Source organism: Plectropomus leopardus, chromosome 12 (assembly GCF_008729295.1).
Source record: "Plectropomus leopardus isolate mb chromosome 12, YSFRI_Pleo_2.0, whole genome shotgun sequence".
In the NCBI taxonomy this organism is placed as follows: domain Eukaryota; kingdom Metazoa; phylum Chordata; class Actinopteri; order Perciformes; family Serranidae; genus Plectropomus; species Plectropomus leopardus.
The window spans coordinates 27,943,785-27,964,054 of record NC_056474.1 but is presented as its reverse complement, the minus strand read 5'-3'; the positions used below and the strand labels follow the sequence as shown (position 1 = coordinate 27,964,054).

The window sequence follows — 20,270 nt, the reverse complement described above, 5'->3', positions numbered from 1 at the left end:
ATATCTTTAAAATTACATTTATAATTGTCATAATTACACATTTAAAATTATGTGACAATATTGTTATAGTTTTTGACACTTTTATTCAGTTAATTTCCTTGTTTGCTTATTTGTTTTACTCTCATTTCTTTTTGCTAATTTTTAGGTAATTTTCTTGGACATCTTACTAATTTCTTGCTTTAGGTAATTTCTTGCTTAAAATGAATTCTCTAAATTTGCTAATTCCTTGACATTTCTGGAACATTTTTACAAAGTTGTTCATTGTAAATTTCTTTTTTAAAGGAAATGGAACCAAATTATTTAGGGTTCAAAGGTTTAAAGGGTAGTGAAAGGCGCCTGAAAGCAGCACAAGAAAAGTGATGATGATCCAGGTCTCAAAGGATTAGTCATTTGTCTGGTTTGGGCTTCCACAGAAATACACAAGAGAGTATTTTGGGATGGACAGCTAATGCCCAGGGAGTTAAATTCAGCAGAGATGGTCTGACTAAATAGTAGTCTAATCTTATTCCCACAAAATGTCTGAACAGATTTTATGACTCTGCATCTGACTGACCCGTTATTTACCTGGTGGATGTCTACAGAGCTGAGGCGTACTACATCTAAATTTACTTTGGTAAAACCTCTCACTTTATATTTTAACCTTCACATTCTGAAACTGTGGGAGGCATATAGAGCGGTGCTAAATCCGTCAGTGTATATTCAACTTTTAGTGTCAAAAAACACGTCATGATATTGTGGCAGCCCTATGTGATTATTATGGTCAGCTTTAGAAAATTTAGGAAATACGTAAGTCAAAAGACATCCAGGATCATCATCCACCAAACATGCTTTGCTAAGCTTTCATTAGACACTGGTTTACTAATGACCAAATTTAGAGAGGAAGCCTTGAGTAGAGCCATGTTACACTTATAGTGTCAGGAGCTGAAAAGCTGAATTATTTACTGAGGAGTGAATGTAATTGCAGGTTGTAAGATGATAATGAGTGGGTTCAATGGATGTGAAGTGGCCATGTTTGATGGTACTCTGTCCTTTGAGAGTGGTTTTTCAGATGACTGCGAACACTCTGAAGGCTTTTCCACCTGTTGGGTTCACTAGGCTGGAAGAAGGGCAGGGAGAGAACAGAGATGTAGTAAATGTACATGTTGTTATTCATAGTAATGTGAGATTTTGATGTAAAGATGTATTCGAATATTAACTAGTCACTAAACTTTGCCCATCATACTGGCCAAGGTCATTGCAGAAAAGAAGTTGGACTCATAACAAAGTCTGACTTTATATCAAATATAGTATACATACATTGAAAATTGTCATATATCTAAAATTCATGAAATTAGCCTCTATTAGCACATTTCTTCCCAGCCAACATTGTGGGGACCATGTAAATGGGCTGAAAAATGGGCCCTATATGGGACTATCCAGAGGTTCCATATTGGCCCCATCCTAATTGCCCACATAGGTGAATTACCCAAGTGGGCCCCAGAGAAGATACAAGATCATCGAATGTTCTTTTATAAAACATTCCCACAATGTTGCATGAGAACACAGAAAGAACATTTTCAAAGCAATATCAGAACATGTTGTTGATGACTGTGATTATAGACCTTTTGTTTTTTTTCTAAATGAAAATGTAATTTAATGTGATATGTTAAAAAAAAAAACATTTAAGAAAAATATTGGTTGCACTGTACCAAAAATTACTAGCTGGGAAGGCAATATTACATATCTCATATCTCATGTACATTACGTGAAATCACTCAAGTGACATAGTACGTCTAATTTTTAACGTAACTCTATATTGACGTTTGGTTTCCCATGGGACACAAACGCTGGTCTCCTGGATGAAAGTCCGGTGCTTGTTTGACCCATTCACCTCCACTCCCACCCATCCTCAGTGGATTTTTTTTGCTCTTTATACTATGTCACCTGACGTCCTCCTTTGTTTCCTTCATAACTTCTATGTCCATTAGAGGTCCCTGACTAACAGCAAAACCGAAGTATGGGTTCTAATTTGTTTTTTTGTTTTTTTAAGATTATTTTATGGGGCTTTTGTTGCCTTTAATTGACAGGATAGTGTGAGTGAGAAAAGGGAGAGAGAGATCGACATGCAGCAAAGGGCAGAGGTCGGATTCGAACCTGCGGCCACTGCGGCGAGGACACAGCCTCTGTACATGGGGCGCTGGTTGTAATTTCTGCTTGTAAAAACCCCCTATGTGGTCATTTTATGGGTAAGGACAGTGAAATATAATTTGTAAATAGTGTACTTTTTTTTTTTTAACCATACCTCTCTGAGGTGATGCCATTCTGGTTACTACCACTGTACTGCCTCCTTCTGTCCACAGGCATTACATCGAGGTACCCCCCTGACTCAGTCTGGATTACTCCAGCATGAATGGCTGCTCGGCAGATACTGGATTTCTGGGGGTAAAAAAAAAAAAGGTCCTGATATCAAATCATTTATATAAGACAAATACATTCAAGAAGAATTTGTCCTGTTTTCCAAAAAAAAAAAGGAATGTAGAGTCTGTTGGTGACAGTTGTTAACATTTACCATCATCACAAAGCAAGAAGAATTCAAATGGTTTAACTAAATGTGGTGACATAACAAACAGAGAACATAACATGTTTTATGTGTTTAAATACAACTGTGCCATTACTGGTTGATTTGTTTTTGCACCAGAGTTAGCTAGCAGCTATTTTGTAACTGTTATCATTGGGCAGGCTGACATAAAAACAACAAAAAAATACTCATATTCTTTACTGGTTATAAGTCAAAATGTCTGCTGTAAAAAGGTCTATAATTGTTTCAAGCAAAATCAATACAAGACTATGATGGTTAATTTATGACAGAGATTCAAGAACTTACATCTGAGTAGTATTTTGTCCCAATGACTCGGGCTCGACTGTCACGCAGACAGTTTCTGGGACAGTACAACCTGAAAAAAAAAAGAAGCCAAAACTCACTTTCGGTCCTAGTGTATTTTCAGTTTATGGAATGAAACCAGAAAATGTTCTCACTGTATTAAAAACAGACTGTGTATCTGAAGGCCAGAGTAATCTCAGTGGTTGAGTTAACACTATTAAGGCAGAGTTAAAGAAGAAAATTATGAATAGCATAGCCGGTAACCAGGGCTTGACATTTTCATGCACACCAGCCACAATTTTTGTCATTGGGAAATTACATTTAATTCAATTAAAATTGCTATGGTGGCTAATGGATATTGTCATTAGCTACTAAGAGTAACTGTAGGCTATTACATGCTTCTGCCAAATTGTACCTGCATTATCCACTTTGGTTGACGAAGGCTACGGTAGCCAGGTCGCTAAAGGCATCTTACATTACTCTAGCTGTAGGCTATTGTTGTTTCTTTATGTTGAATTTGGAGCTCAAATGGGCCAAATAGCTAACCTCTATTAGGATGACCGTGACCCACTGGGTCACACGATCGTGGTTGAATTCAAACAGTGAGATGTTTTCAGGTTCCTAAGTAAATAAGTCTAAAATAGATTATTACCTTGGACAGTGTCGCACAGGTTTCTTGAAAGGGCAGAAAAGTGCAACAGTTGTATCACACGTTATTGCCTTGACTGGGAGAGAAAAAGGCACAGCAACGTGACCCTACAGTGTTTCTGAATGCAGACGATATGTTATTGTATCTGTTACCTCAAAGTGAAAAAATGGCTGAATGCTCCTTACCTGGCACCGTCTCCACTTTGAAGGAATTTGCACTTCTGTTTTTCCTGCAAATTTAAAGAAAACTGCATTAAATTATGATCTCTGCTGCATAGCAATGAATCATTGATTCCAATAAAGGGAATCAATTTATACCTACACTCTATGAAACTAAACACGAAACACACTAAACACAAGAATTAATACAGAGACTGATTCATACCCAATTGATTGAATACCATTCTTGTATGACTTGGTGAATTGTTGTTTTCTGCCCAGTCTGGTCACATCCAGCCATCCTCCATCATTATCAATAACACCGGAGTGCAACCCAGCTCCACACAAACTGGATTGCTGCAGTGAAAGATAAGACATGAATGCTAATGTGTGGCAAGGTATAGACCAAATCACATTCTTTGTTTACCCTAACTTTCGGATAGACAAGACACTGCATCAGATACATTAATTTAAGGCCCTAAGCAAATGCTTGCTCAATTGGTTTTTAGCCACCTAAAAAAGTCCCACCTAAAATAATCAATGTCAGTGTTTAAGTGTATGCTATATTAAGAATATTTTAACCACTTTAGCTTGCCTTCAGACCACACTTTCCGATGGGTAACTGAAGCTGTTATATGTAATTAAAACTACCACACTTCACTGTCATCTTACTTTGCACAACACAGAAGCTGCTGATCTACCGCTGCTTTTATCAGTTAGTGTGTAAAACAAAGCAGTACAATTATTCCAAATATAGCATGTAAATAAACAGATACAGATATTTTAAGGTTGGCCTTTTAAGGTAGCATTTATTGCTGGTTTTGCTGTGGCTGCTGTCCACAGCAGTACAATGTTTAGCCTCAGTCCAAAAACAAGTTTCATGAGGTCACAGTGATCTTTGACCACCAAATTCTAATCAGTTAATTTTTAGTTTAGGGAGATGTTTGTGCCAAATCTGAGGAAATTCCCTTATGGCATTTGTGAGATATCTCATTCACTAGAATGAAACAGAAGAGGTCATAGTGGCCTTAACTTTTGACCTTAGACCTCCAAAATCTAATCAGTTCATTATTGAGTCCATGTGGATGTTTCCCTTTAGGCATTTTTCAGATATGGTTATCACAAGATCACGGGCGGCATGGTTGTGTAGTGGTTAGCATTGTCGCCTCACAGCAAGGGGGTCCCAGCTTTAAACCCGGGTTGGGGTGGGGTTCAGACACTGGGGGGGGCCCTTCTGCGCCATGTTTGCATGTGCTCCCCAATTGAGCATGGGTTTTCCGGCTTCCTCTCACATTCCAAAGACATGCAGATTAATTACTAACTCTAAATAGCCCGTAGGTGTGAATGTGAGCGCAAAAGGGCATATATATATATACACAAAGACAAAGAGAGAGAGGGAGAATTAATCAAATTGTTTCCCCAGTGACACAATGGAAAGCATTTGCCAGAGGTGACTGTTGTTTAGTTTAGTTTGGTTTATTTGTACACAATTAAAAACTGCATAAAATCCAGTTAAATTAAAAAAAAAAAAATTTTTAAAAGTGTCAGGAGTGGTCAAGAAGCCAGAGGATTATACTAATGGATCCAATCTCAAATTGAAAACAGCAAACAAAAACACAAACATAGATTAAACAAACAAGTAAACAAAAAACCCACAATTAAAATTCCACAACAAAAAGATAAACGACAACAAAGAGCAGTCAGCAAACTATAATCCAATAAAAACCAACAAGTACATAGAACACAGCCTATCCCAGCTGTCATTGGGCGAGAGGTGGGGTACACCCTGAACAGCCCCCACCCTCAGTCTACAGCTTGAAAGAAAGTATTTCTCCATTGATACATAGGGAAATGTCAAACATTTCAAAATTAACTGAAAAATTAAGGTGTCTCTGGAGATCACTCACCATGTCATAATATCCAGTCCCAACTACTTTTCCAGGCCTAACAAGGCAGCCAGGTGGACACTCATATCTATGGACAAGGACAAAAGTACACACATCACTACTAATGCGTTGCCTTTAATGCAAGGACACAATATTGTACATGTTACTATATTTCCCTCCTATCTTGGCAGATCAAATATTTCTCAAAATTTGCATACACTATTATTTGACATCCGATTGCTGATGCTGTGTCATGATGTTCCTGAGCATTCACCTGTTACAAGTCGTCCCTTTGCACTGATCTCTCAGCTTCGTCTCACAGTCCACCTGTTGACCTAAAATAGCAAACAGGAGCTTTTCACTGCTTTGTTTTAAAAATAATAGTAATATATACTCAAACAGTTCAAGATGTAGCATTGTGTGAGCAGTCCTTACACATCTGCTCTGTGCTGACAACCTGGTTTCTCTCTAGGTTGTCATTTGCTGAGGGGTTTGGTGTCTGGGCCCTGGGTTGGAGCTCCCTGTCCCTCACTGGTTCCGGTTCAGGTTCAATGTAGTTGGTCTCCTCAATCTCAGGAGCTGGACGCCTGTCAACACCCCCATCTGAAAATATGAATACCAGACTGTCATTGTGGTTTCATTCTGGATTTGATCATAAGTTGTTCTTATGTCTCAAAATGTTTGATTTGGATGTGGAAATGCTACACTGGGCTCATCCTGCCAGTGAGAGGAAATATCCATGGTGTAGCTGAATGTTGCCTTCTATAAACTATTAGGGGCTGTTTGTCATATTTTACACACTTTTCATTCTTCATTTTTTGATTATTTTGGCTGTGTTCATGGCATAAATTTTGGCAAGATTGTGTATTTTTGTTTAATCTTGAAATGTCCAGCTCAGCTCCTACAATAAGTCTAAAATACACTGTGGAAACAAAATTGTTACATTCATACTGTTAAGTGCAAAAAATGCACCATTGAAACCAATTTAAACAGCAATTTTTGATCGAACAGCCATCAAAGCATAAAAACATGCATTGTATTATTTCTGGGTGTCATTCTTCAATTTGTTTTGTTTTTTTTTACTATTTTCCACCTGATGATGTCAATTTTACAATATTTTTCACGCTCAATATTGCTGCAAATTACTGACATATCACAGGCTGTGATTATTAGTATTTTTTTTTAATCTACTTTGCATGTAGTGTATTGAAAATAATTCCTTTTCCCTCTGAAACATAGTGGTATCATGACAAAAACCTGGCATTTAAGGGGTTAAAATTCTGAGAATTAATGAATAATAATGAAATTAATCAATAAAAGTACAAAATAAAATGAATGTATATATATTTTTTTAATATCTTGATTTTGAAAAGCGCATTTTGTGCGTAGAGCGATGTGAGTGTGTAATATTAAAGCGGGCCCTAAGGGTTAAAAACACATGGCAACAACCCATTTTCTTTATTAGTAACTTTAATAATTCCAGGTAGGTACAAGGGTATGTAAGGAGATAAAGCATGGCAGAATACCACAAAACCCACCTTTGTAGCAGAGATTGTCCCTGCAGCCTCCACCGTAGCTAGCTGGACAGGCAGAACAGGGAGTTCCATATTTGTACGGAGCATGACCCCACCAGTTGCCCCTGAAAAAAAATGATGAAAGGTTTTGTTGTGATTAAAAAAGGAACACGCACAAAAAATGTGTTGTTTTTGTTTTTTATAAAAAATGTTCAAGGAATTCAGCAGATTTATTTTTATGAGCAAGAGATAGAGGTGTATCATAAGTAATTAAACCCAATCTACTGGGAATTACTGCTGTTGCCAAAAAATGTTATTATGTTTTTGATACTGTATTCTTTGGTGGCAGGTCTCTGCACCAGTGTTAAGAACGTATTTAAATATATTTTTAGGGATTTTTTATCACACGGTATTGAAACAAACAAATACAGTACGTACGGTGGGGAGTAGTTGCAGACCAGATAGACAGCTTTAGCCCAGATCATTCCCCACACGTTCATGTTGTAACACACATTGATGGCACAGCCAATGCGATTGCTAGTTGCCCACACCAACTGAAAATTGAAATACACACAGACAAGCAAAGAAATATTTAGAAAGCAAAGTAAACTTTTCAGTGGTTCTTTGGCATTTGTCAAAAGGTGAATTTCATGCTGCTATCACAGTAACATGAACAACAATAATTTTTAACGTGAAAGAAGGGCCTTGTTTAATCAAAACTGATCTGATAAAAATGTATCCAAAGAAAAATGTTACTGCGACACTTAACACTCTCCATAGAGGTTTTTTATTGATTTACTAATCTTAGCTTAACTGAACACACCTGCGTCACAATGTAGTATGGATGTATAAAGGGAACTTGATAAAGCATAAGAGGCAGCGCCATGTTCTTTTCTAAAAGTTACTCCATGTCACACAAAACCAAAAAGGTCAATTATTTTGCAACTTGGTCTCAAACCTAATATGTCAAATATTGATGCTTGGTCCATGACCCTCAGCCTCAGATAATGTAATACACAGTCACCCTTAAGGGGTGGTATCGGATGCACCGGGCTGTTGCATTCTTTTGGTGTTCTGAACCTGAAAACCTAAAACATAAAAACAAAGATTGTTATCAACACTCTAGTTTTTATTTATTCATTTTTTTAAAAAAAGAGACTGCAAATAAATGCAAATGCGGTAACTCCATATTTTGATTTATTTTGTGTTGAATTACAATATCTCTTTCACTCTGTTTCTAAGATAACAACAAACAAGAAAGCTATTAAGACCTCTCAAATAATCACAAAATGTATGTCTAATAAAAACAAATAAGGTGTATATGTCTTGGTTTCAATATCCCTTGTACAATTTAATGTTATCTGTACTTGTGTTTTTGTCATAAATCTACTGATTTACAGACATCTATTTTACAATAAAAGTTGATGGAAAACGAGTCTATTTGGGCCTAGTGGCATCACATTTGGCCACTAAAATTTAATATTGGCTTCAAAGAACCATTGTTGTTCCTGGGGGTTGGTATATTGGCTATTCCATAATCAAGCTTTAACTAAAGGCCTAAAACGATCCAAAGGCATTGTGTACTCTTTAAGACCTGGAAATACAAAAAGCCCTTACCTGAGTGTAATGAGTACAAACAGGTCCTGAACATCTGAATGGGCAGTGTGGGTTACACTCCTGGGCATAGGGATAGCTGTAGTACCTCACCTCATCATACCAGGCCTGGACATGGTAGGTAGGGGGCCGGTCCCTAAAGTCACACAAAAGGTGTTATATTGTGTCCTAAACTGCCCTTTTGTAGTTTCCACTAGCAAGGCACTTCACCTTGTCATGATCCTGGATTTTCGCTAACCTTTGAGATCTGAGTGAATTCATTTGATTTATTCAAAAACATGGGGAGAAGGCAATGAGAAACTTAAGGAGACATGGAGTCAAAATTTGCTAGAAATAAGTGAAAAGCCACAAGAAAATTACCTGAAAATAAATTTAAAAAAAGAAAAGTAAAAACAATAACAAAGAAGACAATATGCTGGTGTTCACCATGTAGCCACACTGGCTACATGGCCTATTAAACCAACATTTTGTTTGGTTTAATAGGTTAATTGAGCCAAAAAGAGGAGTTGCCGCCATACCTGTGTGAGTATGACTATGCTATATGCACCTAGCCACTGCAAAGCTGTCAATGAGCTTCTATAACTTTTAAATTCGCGCAAAATGCATGCACTCAGTCCAAAAATGAGATAAATATGAAATGAGTTTACAGTGTGGGGGAATGTAAGTGGAGGTAGTCAATCAGGTCTGATATCCATGATTTAGGCTGCCAAGTCAAACAGATCTACGTGTTTTTTAATCGTTATTAGCTTGTCCAGATACCATTGCCTGGCACTGCAATTCTCATGGCAGGGCCCCTCTTTTCTTTCTCCTTTCCCTACTCCCACTTTCATCATAATCCTGTTGTATAAAAATGTATAATAATGAACATTAATTAATTTAACTAACAGTTCTCTCTCTTTTTATTACATACACACCTTCCCCAGTGCGCTCCAAGGTTTTGGCCTATTTGCGTCAACATGTGGCTCGGTCCGTGTTCCCATCGGCAGGTATATGCCCAGTGCTCGGCGCTCCTCTCTAACTCGTAATCCCATACCTGGGGAGCACACACACCCACACAACAACACACACATTATTGGTTATTTACCTTTGGAAAGATGAATTTAAAGGGTCGACTCTGAAAGCTGGCTAGAGTAAGCAGCTAATATTTTTCTCAGCTGGTGGCTAAGGCATTAGGTTTGGTAATACTAGTTTTCTCTTGGGCTTAAATTCAGTGAGTCCAGAGCGTTCCCCTGACAGATGTTTGCAGACCCGAAACTCCACTCTGGATTACCGTCATGATTTAAGTGGGCTAAGTGGTCACTTATCGTAGTTGTTGCTTTAATTGCTACTCATTACATTTTTTAGATATCTCATCATCCTCTTTGAGTACACTGAACATTTATAAATCCCACCGACCCTAATCTGGAAGTAACCTTGCATAACGGAGGCGGGGTGGACCTGAACGATGAACCTGCTCTTTACTTTAAGGTACAGTGACTATACACATGCTTCTTGCAAATTTAACACAGTATAGTAAAAACTAGGCCTCTCCTATTAAGCACACACATTCGCTGTCTGACACACACATGAGAGAGAAGGGAAACAGAGAGGTATCACCACCACCATCGCATCAACTTGCACCTTTGTGCTACTATTCGATGTGGTTGTTTCATAGCTTGTTTCCAGTAAGTTTTGGTCTCTTAAAACAAGCTGAGACAGAAAAAAGCAGACAAGTAAAAGCTTGCAAAACAGAGAGTCTCTGTTTGGGGGATTGATGCCATCTTTACTGTTCACAAAATTAAACTTAATTGAAGTCAAAATACCTGAAAACTGTTTTGAACAAAGTAGGGAAGCAGACCATGGGTATAGGATTGAGCAATTCAAATGTTGCGGCAAAGTTAATTTACTGTTGACTTTGTTGGGGAGGGAGAAGAATAGGTGCAGTGTGCTCAGCTGCTGGGATACTGTTTGGTTGCTTTATGGCTATCACACATCAAAACCAATAGAATAATGCTCAAGTGTGGAGTTGTAACTGCTCTGATTGACCACCATAATGTGTTCCATATGTTTGGTAAGGCTTGCACACTGTGCACATTGTTGCACATTCACTGTGGTGCTGCTTACTGTTCAGGCCTGATTGGAGATGGGATATTTTGACTCTACTTCTTTGGCCCGAATCCAGCTGCAGCTGAGATACCAACAGTGGGGTGACTGTTTGCTCTAATCTCCTGAACGGTTGCCATGGGATACTACTTTTTTTCATGATTATTACATTATATTGTCACTTTTAGGTTGAATTCTTATCATTCAAGTTTGGATGACCTAAAAGGTGACATGATTCTTGAAGAGTTAAACCAATTCTGTTACATTAGGCTACAGAAAACAGAGACTGTCCTTCGTATAAAATTGAAAGATAAGGTTGACTGTTCAAAAATTCACAACAACCACAACAAGAAGCGCATGTTTGAATATGACTGTTGAGTGGGTTACAGTTAGGAAGTTAATGGGAGACAGTGCAAACATTTGCAGGACGTGTGATGTAACCTTTACTGGGAGTTCATAGCCCAATAACTGCATAGGTTGGAGCATGTTGCAACAGGTACCATCAGCAAGTACAATGAAATTTGATCTCAGAAGCCAGGCTGGATTAAAGATCCATGAAATTAAGGTTTATTAGATTAGGTACAGGTCAGGTCTCATTTATTTGCCAGATGACCAGCATTTCTCTGTAGCAGCCCTTTGACACTGGAGACTGACATTGATCTCAAATATCTCTGTCTGCTTCTTTAAACTATGAAGACAATCTAACCAATCATAACCTACCCTAGTAGTATTATCTGCATCACCCAAACCAAACCTGAACAATAAGAGTAGTTGCCTTGAAATATCTCACATATAATAGATATAATAGATTTTTTGACATGCCATATTTTTATACGCAACTGTAACTTTTGGAAGAAATACTATTTGATTCCTTCCTCCCCTTTTCCTTTCCGAAGGAGTCACTATCCTTCAAAAAATGTTTGCCAGATAATTAAACAACGTTCCATCCTTAACACCTTCTCAAAATCAGGGTAGCTACATCTGACAATGTCTTTAACTTTCTGAAATCAATACATGAACAAAGCCGACAGCCAGGTGTGCTAAGGTAGTAAAGTATGTAAGAACTGAACTCTCATTTTTCAGTCTTCACACAACGCATTCAAGTCACTTTTGTGTCTACAATGAAGTGCAACACCATCAACGACTTGGGGGAAGTGTATGTCTTTCCCATTTATCTAATTTATCATGCCTCATCCCTCTCGGTGACTGCAGTGATTTTCAGAGTATGGCCATTCGGAACAGGTGAAAACACTTTTGCCCTTCAACATTTTTGGACAGCACTTTGTAGAAACTAGTTTGATTGAATCATATAGAACTCTCAACCCTACTTACAAGGCAATACTGCCCACCTACATGGGCATTGTGTGTCACTATTCTCGCAGGTTATGATAAAATTCAAGTTCAGCACGAAGCTTCCACTGCTAACAGTCTAAGGCTGATACTAATGATCTCTGCCAGCTCATTATTCTCTCTGAGTTCTTGTTATTCTTCACCCTCAATTATCCAGCAGAGAGGAAGATGGACTGCCCATCAGCCTTTGGTCAGGTCATGGTAACAGCTACCAATCTTCTTTTGCATTCCAAAGAGCATTAAGTTCCCAGAATACTGAGCTGTTTTCAGCTATCTGCCAGGACCACCTCTGCTACAGAGCTAAGTGCAATATGTGCACTCTTATAGCAATAGATTTAGAGTGAATGCTTAAGGTATCACATTAAGACATCCTTTGCTTTGGGAATTTAAGGTACGCATAATGGTTCATGTAAAAGTTTGTAACTCAATCTTCAGTACGTAAAGTGGTTGTGATTATGAAAACTTCTAAAGAGGTCTCTTTTTCTCCATAAAATTTCCTGGGCAAGAAGTGATTTGGATGAACAGACGCAACAGTGCTTTAAAGCAATTCACTGAATGGATTTTGTATGAAATCAAAGAAGTTAGAGCTGCAATAAAAGTGCAGCCCGTTTGGCCTCCAAATCCTGCAATCTGAAAACCAAACACGTGTGCCTCATCAGTCCCCAGCCTTACCACATCATTATCATCAGTAATAGTATCCCTTGCTAAAGAAACACTGGATTAGTGTACATAACATACATTTACACTACCATGCCCTGCACTTCAAATGGCGAGGCTCGACATGTTTGAAATAGATTTACCGCCGTGGCACCCAAAATGAGATGCGTGGAGGATCAAACAAAAGATAACATAGGCCTTGGCCAAGGTTTGAATGAGCTGCTATGAATGGGGAGAGAGGAGGCAAAGGGAGAATGTGAAAATGGAGCAGTGTGAAGAAAAGCCTGAGGGAAGGCTTGCAAAGCTGAAGATCAAGAAGGCAAAAGAGCGAGGCACGGAGAAAGAGAGTCAGCAGGAGGAGAAATGGAGTGATAGAGTAAGGAGAGGTAGGGCAGGAAGGGGGGGGCAGGATGGTGGAGGTAGAGGGCAGGACAACACTGCAGGAGTGAAAGCTGGATATGGGCTGGGGTCAGCGAGGGCGGGCAAGCAAGACGCAGGAGCCACAGCTAGCCAGATGGTGACTTTGGATTGCAAATCTTGTTCTCTCTGTATTTCCTTCCCTGCTCCACTGTTTTTAGCTGACAGAACTATGGGAAAGTGCTTTCCTCTTCACAAAGTCTTGTGACTTTTGTGTCTAACCTTCCCGCTTTGGATGTTCCTGTCAGGATGTTGACCTGTGAACACACCATTCCAAATAATTCATCCTAATTTATGTTTTCATTAATGCCTCAAGGATGAAAAACACAAGTTAGCCTACTGTTAGCTACAATGGTTTTTATTGATTTTAGAAAGATGAGGACAAAGCAGCTTCTCAATTCTCAAAAGGTGACTGTTTTCCCTGCTAAAATAACAAAAACAGCTAAAACCAGCTCATGCTAGTAGCATGGTTGGTTGTTGTTGCATTGCAGTATGGAGCAAGCAGGTCCTGGTATGATAAAAAACATATGCAAGATTAGACCATTCTAAGACAACCACAACCTCAGTTTTGGATGTGGAGTACTGGTTATGTCATATCTCAGCCAACATTTGTATGTGGGGCTCATGTGGGTAATAAATGGGCTGAAAAATGGGCCCTTTGCCCCATGCCAATTGAGCACATGAGTGGGTTTACTTAAGTTGGCCCAACATGGGTTATGCTAGTGCTACCTGGGTACTAAGTGGGTATGGGCCCAAATGGGCATCTTATTTGGATAACTGAATAACTCATTATCTACGTGAGCAGCTGTCAGGAGGCCGATGTGGAACCCGTGGACAATCCCACATAGGGCCTATTTTTCAGCCTATTTACTACCTACATGTTGTTGGCACATACGCTTTCCTAAATTGAATATGACCAGGGCAGAGATTCTAATGTTAGCCCAAAAGTTTAAAAACGTCCAGCACCAGCTTACACACATTGACGAAAAAGACTGCAGTGGATGTAATAGTCATAAACAGGGCTTTTTCATACCAGTAACCCCACAACCTACCTGATACGCAATATAAGCAGTTGCTTATGGACCTCTGGTCCAGAAAGTTGTTGTTTTTCTTTGTTTGTTTGATTTTATGATCACGAGACAATAACAAAAAAAGTACTGAAAAAATAGGAATGACAAAATGTCGAAACAATAAACTCACTAAAGGGCAAAATGGAGACAAGTTTTTTACTGTTTTCTATAAAACAAGCACTCTGGTATCTGTGGTTAAAAAAATGCATTCATTGATTTAAGTGTTAAAAGAAAAATACTGTATTTAATAATATTTACAATACACATTTTTTTCAGTGATGTGTGAATACCTTACACTGAGGGGGTCCCCCCCAAATCAAATCCAGCTTGGGGCCAGTAAAAGTCTAGGGCTGGCCCTGCCCACAAGCTACTCGGCCTGTAATCATTTGGTTTATCTGAAGAGATATAAAAGACACCATTCTCAAAAGGCTTTAAATGAAGAATATTTCCTAAAGCTGGAGGTGTGAATGGACATGCTTTAGAAAACTGTCAATCCAAATTACCTGATTTTGCATCAATCTATGTCTCTAGGAATTGAATTCTTTCTCTTAAATAGAGTAGGGTATGCCGGGTTAAAAAAAAATGTTTTCCAGTGTGATAAGATTTGCCTATATTATATGACAGACAGATGTGTCCTCAGAACTTACCATGTACTCCATGTTGGAAGCAGGAGGGTAGACCTGACCCCGCAGCTTGTTGTGCAAGTCCAGGATAAGGTGCATGTCTCCCTCGCTGATGGCCCTCTTACCTCTCGACCTGGCCCTCCACCACTCCTCATCCTTGTCTCTGTACTGGTCCAGGATGGCCTCGAGTTGTGTGGAGTTGGTGAGGACCATGGCCAGAATGCTCTGGCTCAAATACAGCAGCAAGCTTGCAGCTCTAATCAAGCCCGGGAAAGGAGGAGATGTCTTCATGACGAGAATTACTGCAGCTGAAGAAAGAATTCTTTTTTCCCTGCAAAACACAGAGTGTATATGTAAGCAGAATAGCTCGAGTTTGAATTTCAGCTTTATTCATTCTGTTCATTTGCTGCATAAGAGAAGAAAATTCCCAAGCAGCTGTATACATATGTAATGCTGAACCAATGCACAGGTCAATATAAGCTCATTATTTTGTAATTTTGAAAAACGATTGAGTCTCAACATCCATGCTAAGCATTAGCATTTACATCAGTGTACACATTTTTTTTTCTTATTGGCAAGCTTATATGGACTACAGCATCTTTATAAGAGTCCACCTTGAATCTGTCCTCTGTCACAGTTTAAATAATGCTGTAATTATAGGGAACTTCACTTCAAACTGTAAAGCTGCTTTTCAGCAGTCTGAGTGCATCTCCAGGTCACTGCATCACTACACACAGAAGGACCAGTGTCAACTGAGTTTTCACACGTTATGTCACAGAGCACGAGATTTGGTGCGCATGCGTGAGTCACTGGACTGTACACTGTTGAAAGAAACAATTTGTTAAAACTTAAAAACTTCTTGAGAAAACAAGCTGAGGTAACTTTGTAATGCTTTAACTTGTCCCCTCAGGTTCAGTCAACTTAAAATTTTCAGGCAGCCTGGAAACTTTTCAAATTTTAATTTTTTTATAGAAAAATGGATTCAATTATACCAAGCATCTTTTGATGATCCCTCAAGGATTAAAATACTCCAGTTATTGCTTTTTCATTCAAAACTAGTTCTAATAACTTCACCAATTTAGAGATATAGAAAGTATTTAAAATTGTAAAATAGTTAAATATTTAAATAGGAACACTTTTCTGTTAAAATTAACTATTTGCTTTACCTCAAAAAAGTTAGTGCCTGGGCGTCCTTAAAACTTTAAGTTGACTGAATTTGAGAATGTAAGTTGAGGTAATTTTGTAATGATTGTCTTCTCAAGTTCAGTTGATTTAAAAATGTAGGCAGCCTGGGCACTCACGTTTATTATGTTAAAACAAATAGTTGTTTTGTTTTTTTGTTGTTGTTTTTTTTTTTTTTTTTTTACAGTTTATAGACTTAATTGTTGAAAACAAAGACACATACACACACACAAAGGTCATAAATAATACTACAGTCAATTTTATCGAGCAGTAATGTATTCTGAAAGTTTACCTTTAAATTCCGCCAAACTAATGAAAATACGGCTCAGGTGCAGTATTCCAGATGCCAGAACGCCTTTAGATTATTGCAGGGTGACAGTTTTCCAGTCCAGGGAGCCTCTAATTCCACCCATCACATGAAAGAAATGCAGGCAATCGCTTCTCTTTCCCACTTATCATCTGCACTGCTGGAAGAGAGAGAGTTCAGAAATGTCTATAGGTACCTGTTGAATTCCTCAGCTGGCTCAGTACGCTCCTGGCTGCATGGGACCGCTGCTCATTTTGCGTTTATATGCCAAATTTGCAACGCAGAGGACCACGCCTCCACAAACCCTCTGGCTCCCCCTTACACCGCACCCCCCCACACACACACGCACACACAGACACACACACACACACATCTGTTGGAACTCCAGGGTTGATCTATTTGAGGAGGCACCTGATTGCACTAGAGGTGACGTGAAGGTAAACTTGTGGATGTTATGAGAGTAGCCCGCTCTTGTTACAAATATTGCACATTTTGCATATTCCAGGTTTTTTGTTTAACAGGAAGACACTGTCCAAACTAGTTATTGGCAGCAGAAAATAGGCAACAGTCTTAAGATGTAGTGAAATGTCCAAGGAACTGAGGCCATGCAAAGATAACCCACATTTTTAAGTTGACTGAATTTGAGGAAACAATTTAAGTCATTACAGAATACCCAAACTTATCTTCTCAAATTCAGTCAACTTAAAGTTTTAACACCCCAGACATTTACTTTTCAAGCTTAAACCTGTTGATTTTAACAGTGGGTTGCCAAAAAAAAAAAAAAAAACACAATGCAAATAAGGACTCCTAAGGATTAGGAAGCCAACTTGCATGCAAGATTTCTTTTCATATTGTGTCACTATAATCACTCTATGTATTCTACAGGTGCACAGTTTGCAGTCATATCTATGTGGTGTCCTAGCAAAAAAAAAAAAAGTCGAATATTACAGTAAAAATTATTTTCAAAAATCTATCAAACATCCCTGTGTTGTATTCCTTTCCTTATGGGCTGAACCTGTCCGAGATCAAATCAGGTCTTTTGCTTTCCTTGAGAATGGCGGCAGCAGCAGCAGCCAGCAGGGTGGCCAGTATTCCCCTGCGGCATGACCACAAAGCACTGATTCATCTGCCTTTACATACACTAGAACATTTGTGAAAGTTTGTGGGCTGTGTGTGTGTGTGTGTGCGCGCGTGTATCTGTGTTTGCGTGCTCTCTCTTCTCTTGCTCTGCTTCGTCTACTCCAACATACTCTCTTGTGACTCTCCATCAGCATAGAGAAGACAACTTATTTTAGGTACAAACACAAGATGCAAAGAAATATGCAAAACAATGCAAACACCAACGAACAAACATGGCAATGTAACATGCATGCAACAAGTTGCAGCATTAGCAATGCAAAGAGTCTGCTCAGGCTGGACTAGATGGTAATACCAACACATTCCTCATCCCAAGTTGTCACATCTGGCCACTTTGTCATTGGACATTTGTATCTACAAGTTATGCACTATCCTCCTTCATCTGCTTGTGATATTACGGGGGCAACAAAAAGCACAAGGTTAGAATGAGGCAACAACAGCACAAGGCATCCAATGCCAGGAGGTGCACAAAAGCATAGATAGGTAAAGATAGGTTCAGGCAACCATAACACAAGGTTAGGATTTGGTAATAAAAGTCCATGGCATCCAATGGGACTGATATCTTCTAAGAATATATATATAGATATTCATTCATTCATTTATTATCCAATCCCAGCTTGGGGAGCTTGTCATTGGGCGGTATATATACAATATATATATGTGTGTGTGTGTTTGTGTGTGTGTATGTGTATGTGTGTGTGTGTTGATTCCATGAGCTTATAGAGGCATTTTCTTCCTCTAAGTTGTGTCTACTTGCAACAAAATGAGTGATTTCCAAATGATTGAAACATAAAAGGGCCTGCAATCACGGGTTTCATTTCTGTTGACACACAAAAAAATGCAAGCAACTTTATGAAATGCAGACATCATGGGTGCATAAACAGTATCAGCAGCATTTCATTTACAAAATTTGTAATTACGCTTTTATGTTTCAAGGACAGCCTTATACAATGAGAGTCAATAGTTTTATCCCAATTTCAATAAGTTAAAAACCAGTGTGCTCTTACATGGTGGATAACACAAATGTTTGATCTCCTCTACAAGCATCTGCTGCCCCCTCCTGGATAAATAATTGATTTCCAGGCTGATTTAGAGAACTAATGTAAAGAAAACTAATGTACTGAAAATGAAATCAGTTGTGTGTCTGTGTACAGATGTTTCATTTTCCTTGTCATTTCCAAGTCCAATAATGGTCCATCTGACAAAGAGTTCAGAAACCCTAAAAGTACTTCTAAGAATAGAGTGGTGAAGGGATGATATATGTATTTTTGTAGGCCAACCAGGAAGTAAGCATCGCACTGGTTCCTTCGTCAAAAACCTTATGAGATTTTTAAATGGGATTTTCAGTTATTTTCAGTTATAAGCTCTGTGATGAACACAAGTTTATGAGACTTACACGCTTTGTTCAGCGTGATAATCTTTACAGATGAACACCACTTTTGTGTGATTTGAAACATAAATTCAATCACCAGAAGCAAAAAGCTATTGTTAGGCTATATACGAACTACATCGTGGTCGCACAACTTAAACGTCACCACAACAAACACTGTGAAAACACAATCGAAAAATATTATAAACAGATAAATGTACAAGTTCGAGTGCGAGTCTGTAAAGCTGTAGGTGTAACGAGTTTCTGTGTTCACTGTGATGATGTCTAACATCCCTGACAAACAGTTAGTCACCTGTTAGTAACCGCCTTTTTTAAGACGAGTAAAAACTTAAAAGTTCAAAAATCGGGTTTATGCGGGCGCATTTTATCTTGCAGAACAAAATGTCTAAATATCTTCAACCCGTGTTAACCGCAGGCCTTATTTAGGGCATTTGACCAAAAACCCATTCAAAAAACCCATAGACTTTTGGAAGAGGGAACCGGGAGTGCTAAGAGGCCAACAGACTTCCACGTTTTAGGACTCATTACTTCACCACTCTATTACGTCATGGAATAAGCAATGAATGTGAGGGTTAGGGTTAGTTTTTCATAAAAAAAGATCATAATCAAATGTGATGTCTCAAAATAGAATAAAAGTACAGAAGATATTTTTTTGATAAAGCTGTAATCAACAGTGATATGTAAATACAATGTTTAAAATCTTTACCAAGTTTGTTTAGCTTGTTAGCATTGCTAACATATGCAAATTAGCAATAAACACAAAGTACATCTGAAGCTAATGGAAATGTCACCTTTTCAAGTAATAAATGATAAACCAAAATACTGGTCCAGTCAATCTGAGAGGGACAAAAAAATATTTACTAAATATCATGACAATCCATCCAATAATCTCTCAAAACAACACCAGTGGTGGTGCTAATTGGTCAGAGGATCACAGAGGTCATTAGGATATATCATGCGGGCACCATTCATGTCCAAGTTTCATAGCAATCTTTTATTTTATAATAATGTCTGTATAATATTTTTTATCTTATTTTAGAATATTTTACTCGGGCCAAAGTAGTGGACGGCCAACTGTGATTGTATGCCACTGATTTCTTGCTAGGCTAGCAGCAGGCTCTGTTATTTTAGCAAACTATTTAATATTTTACACATCCAAGAGAGCAACATTTTTTGTATTCATTTGGATTCTTATATCTGAAAACTATGACTTTAGGTTACACATTAACTCCCCCTTCAGCTCTGTTTTGGTGTCTACCATCTACTAACAAAAATATCTGACACTTGAGCTTCTTGATGTGACTTTTCTCCTTATTTTGCCAGGTAGTTGTTAACATTGTGTGTTGTATTATTTGGCGCTGGTGATCACACAGA

At 38.4% G+C, this 20,270-nt stretch overlaps 1 protein-coding gene across 1 annotated transcript in view; it reads right to left on the bottom strand.

The window, feature by feature from the left end:
• Nucleotides 1–331: 331 nt before the first annotated feature.
• The window catches only part of crispld1b (cysteine-rich secretory protein LCCL domain containing 1b), a 35,652-nt gene continuing 15,713 nt past the window's right edge, over nucleotides 332–20,270 (bottom strand). The window contains exons 4-17 of the mRNA XM_042497270.1: nucleotides 14,905–15,211; nucleotides 9,596–9,714; nucleotides 8,685–8,817; nucleotides 7,506–7,621; nucleotides 7,092–7,192; nucleotides 5,989–6,156; nucleotides 5,828–5,888; nucleotides 5,575–5,641; nucleotides 3,894–4,024; nucleotides 3,695–3,738; nucleotides 3,513–3,585; nucleotides 2,864–2,933; nucleotides 2,282–2,415; nucleotides 332–1,096 (exon numbers count right to left, since the gene is read on the bottom strand). Of these exons, the coding sequence (XP_042353204.1) occupies nucleotides 1,045–1,096; nucleotides 2,282–2,415; nucleotides 2,864–2,933; nucleotides 3,513–3,585; nucleotides 3,695–3,738; nucleotides 3,894–4,024; nucleotides 5,575–5,641; nucleotides 5,828–5,888; nucleotides 5,989–6,156; nucleotides 7,092–7,192; nucleotides 7,506–7,621; nucleotides 8,685–8,817; nucleotides 9,596–9,714; nucleotides 14,905–15,211 (1,576 nt within the window). The 3' untranslated portion in view covers nucleotides 332–1,044. The remainder of the gene's footprint in view (nucleotides 1,097–2,281; nucleotides 2,416–2,863; nucleotides 2,934–3,512; nucleotides 3,586–3,694; nucleotides 3,739–3,893; nucleotides 4,025–5,574; nucleotides 5,642–5,827; nucleotides 5,889–5,988; nucleotides 6,157–7,091; nucleotides 7,193–7,505; nucleotides 7,622–8,684; nucleotides 8,818–9,595; nucleotides 9,715–14,904; nucleotides 15,212–20,270) is intronic.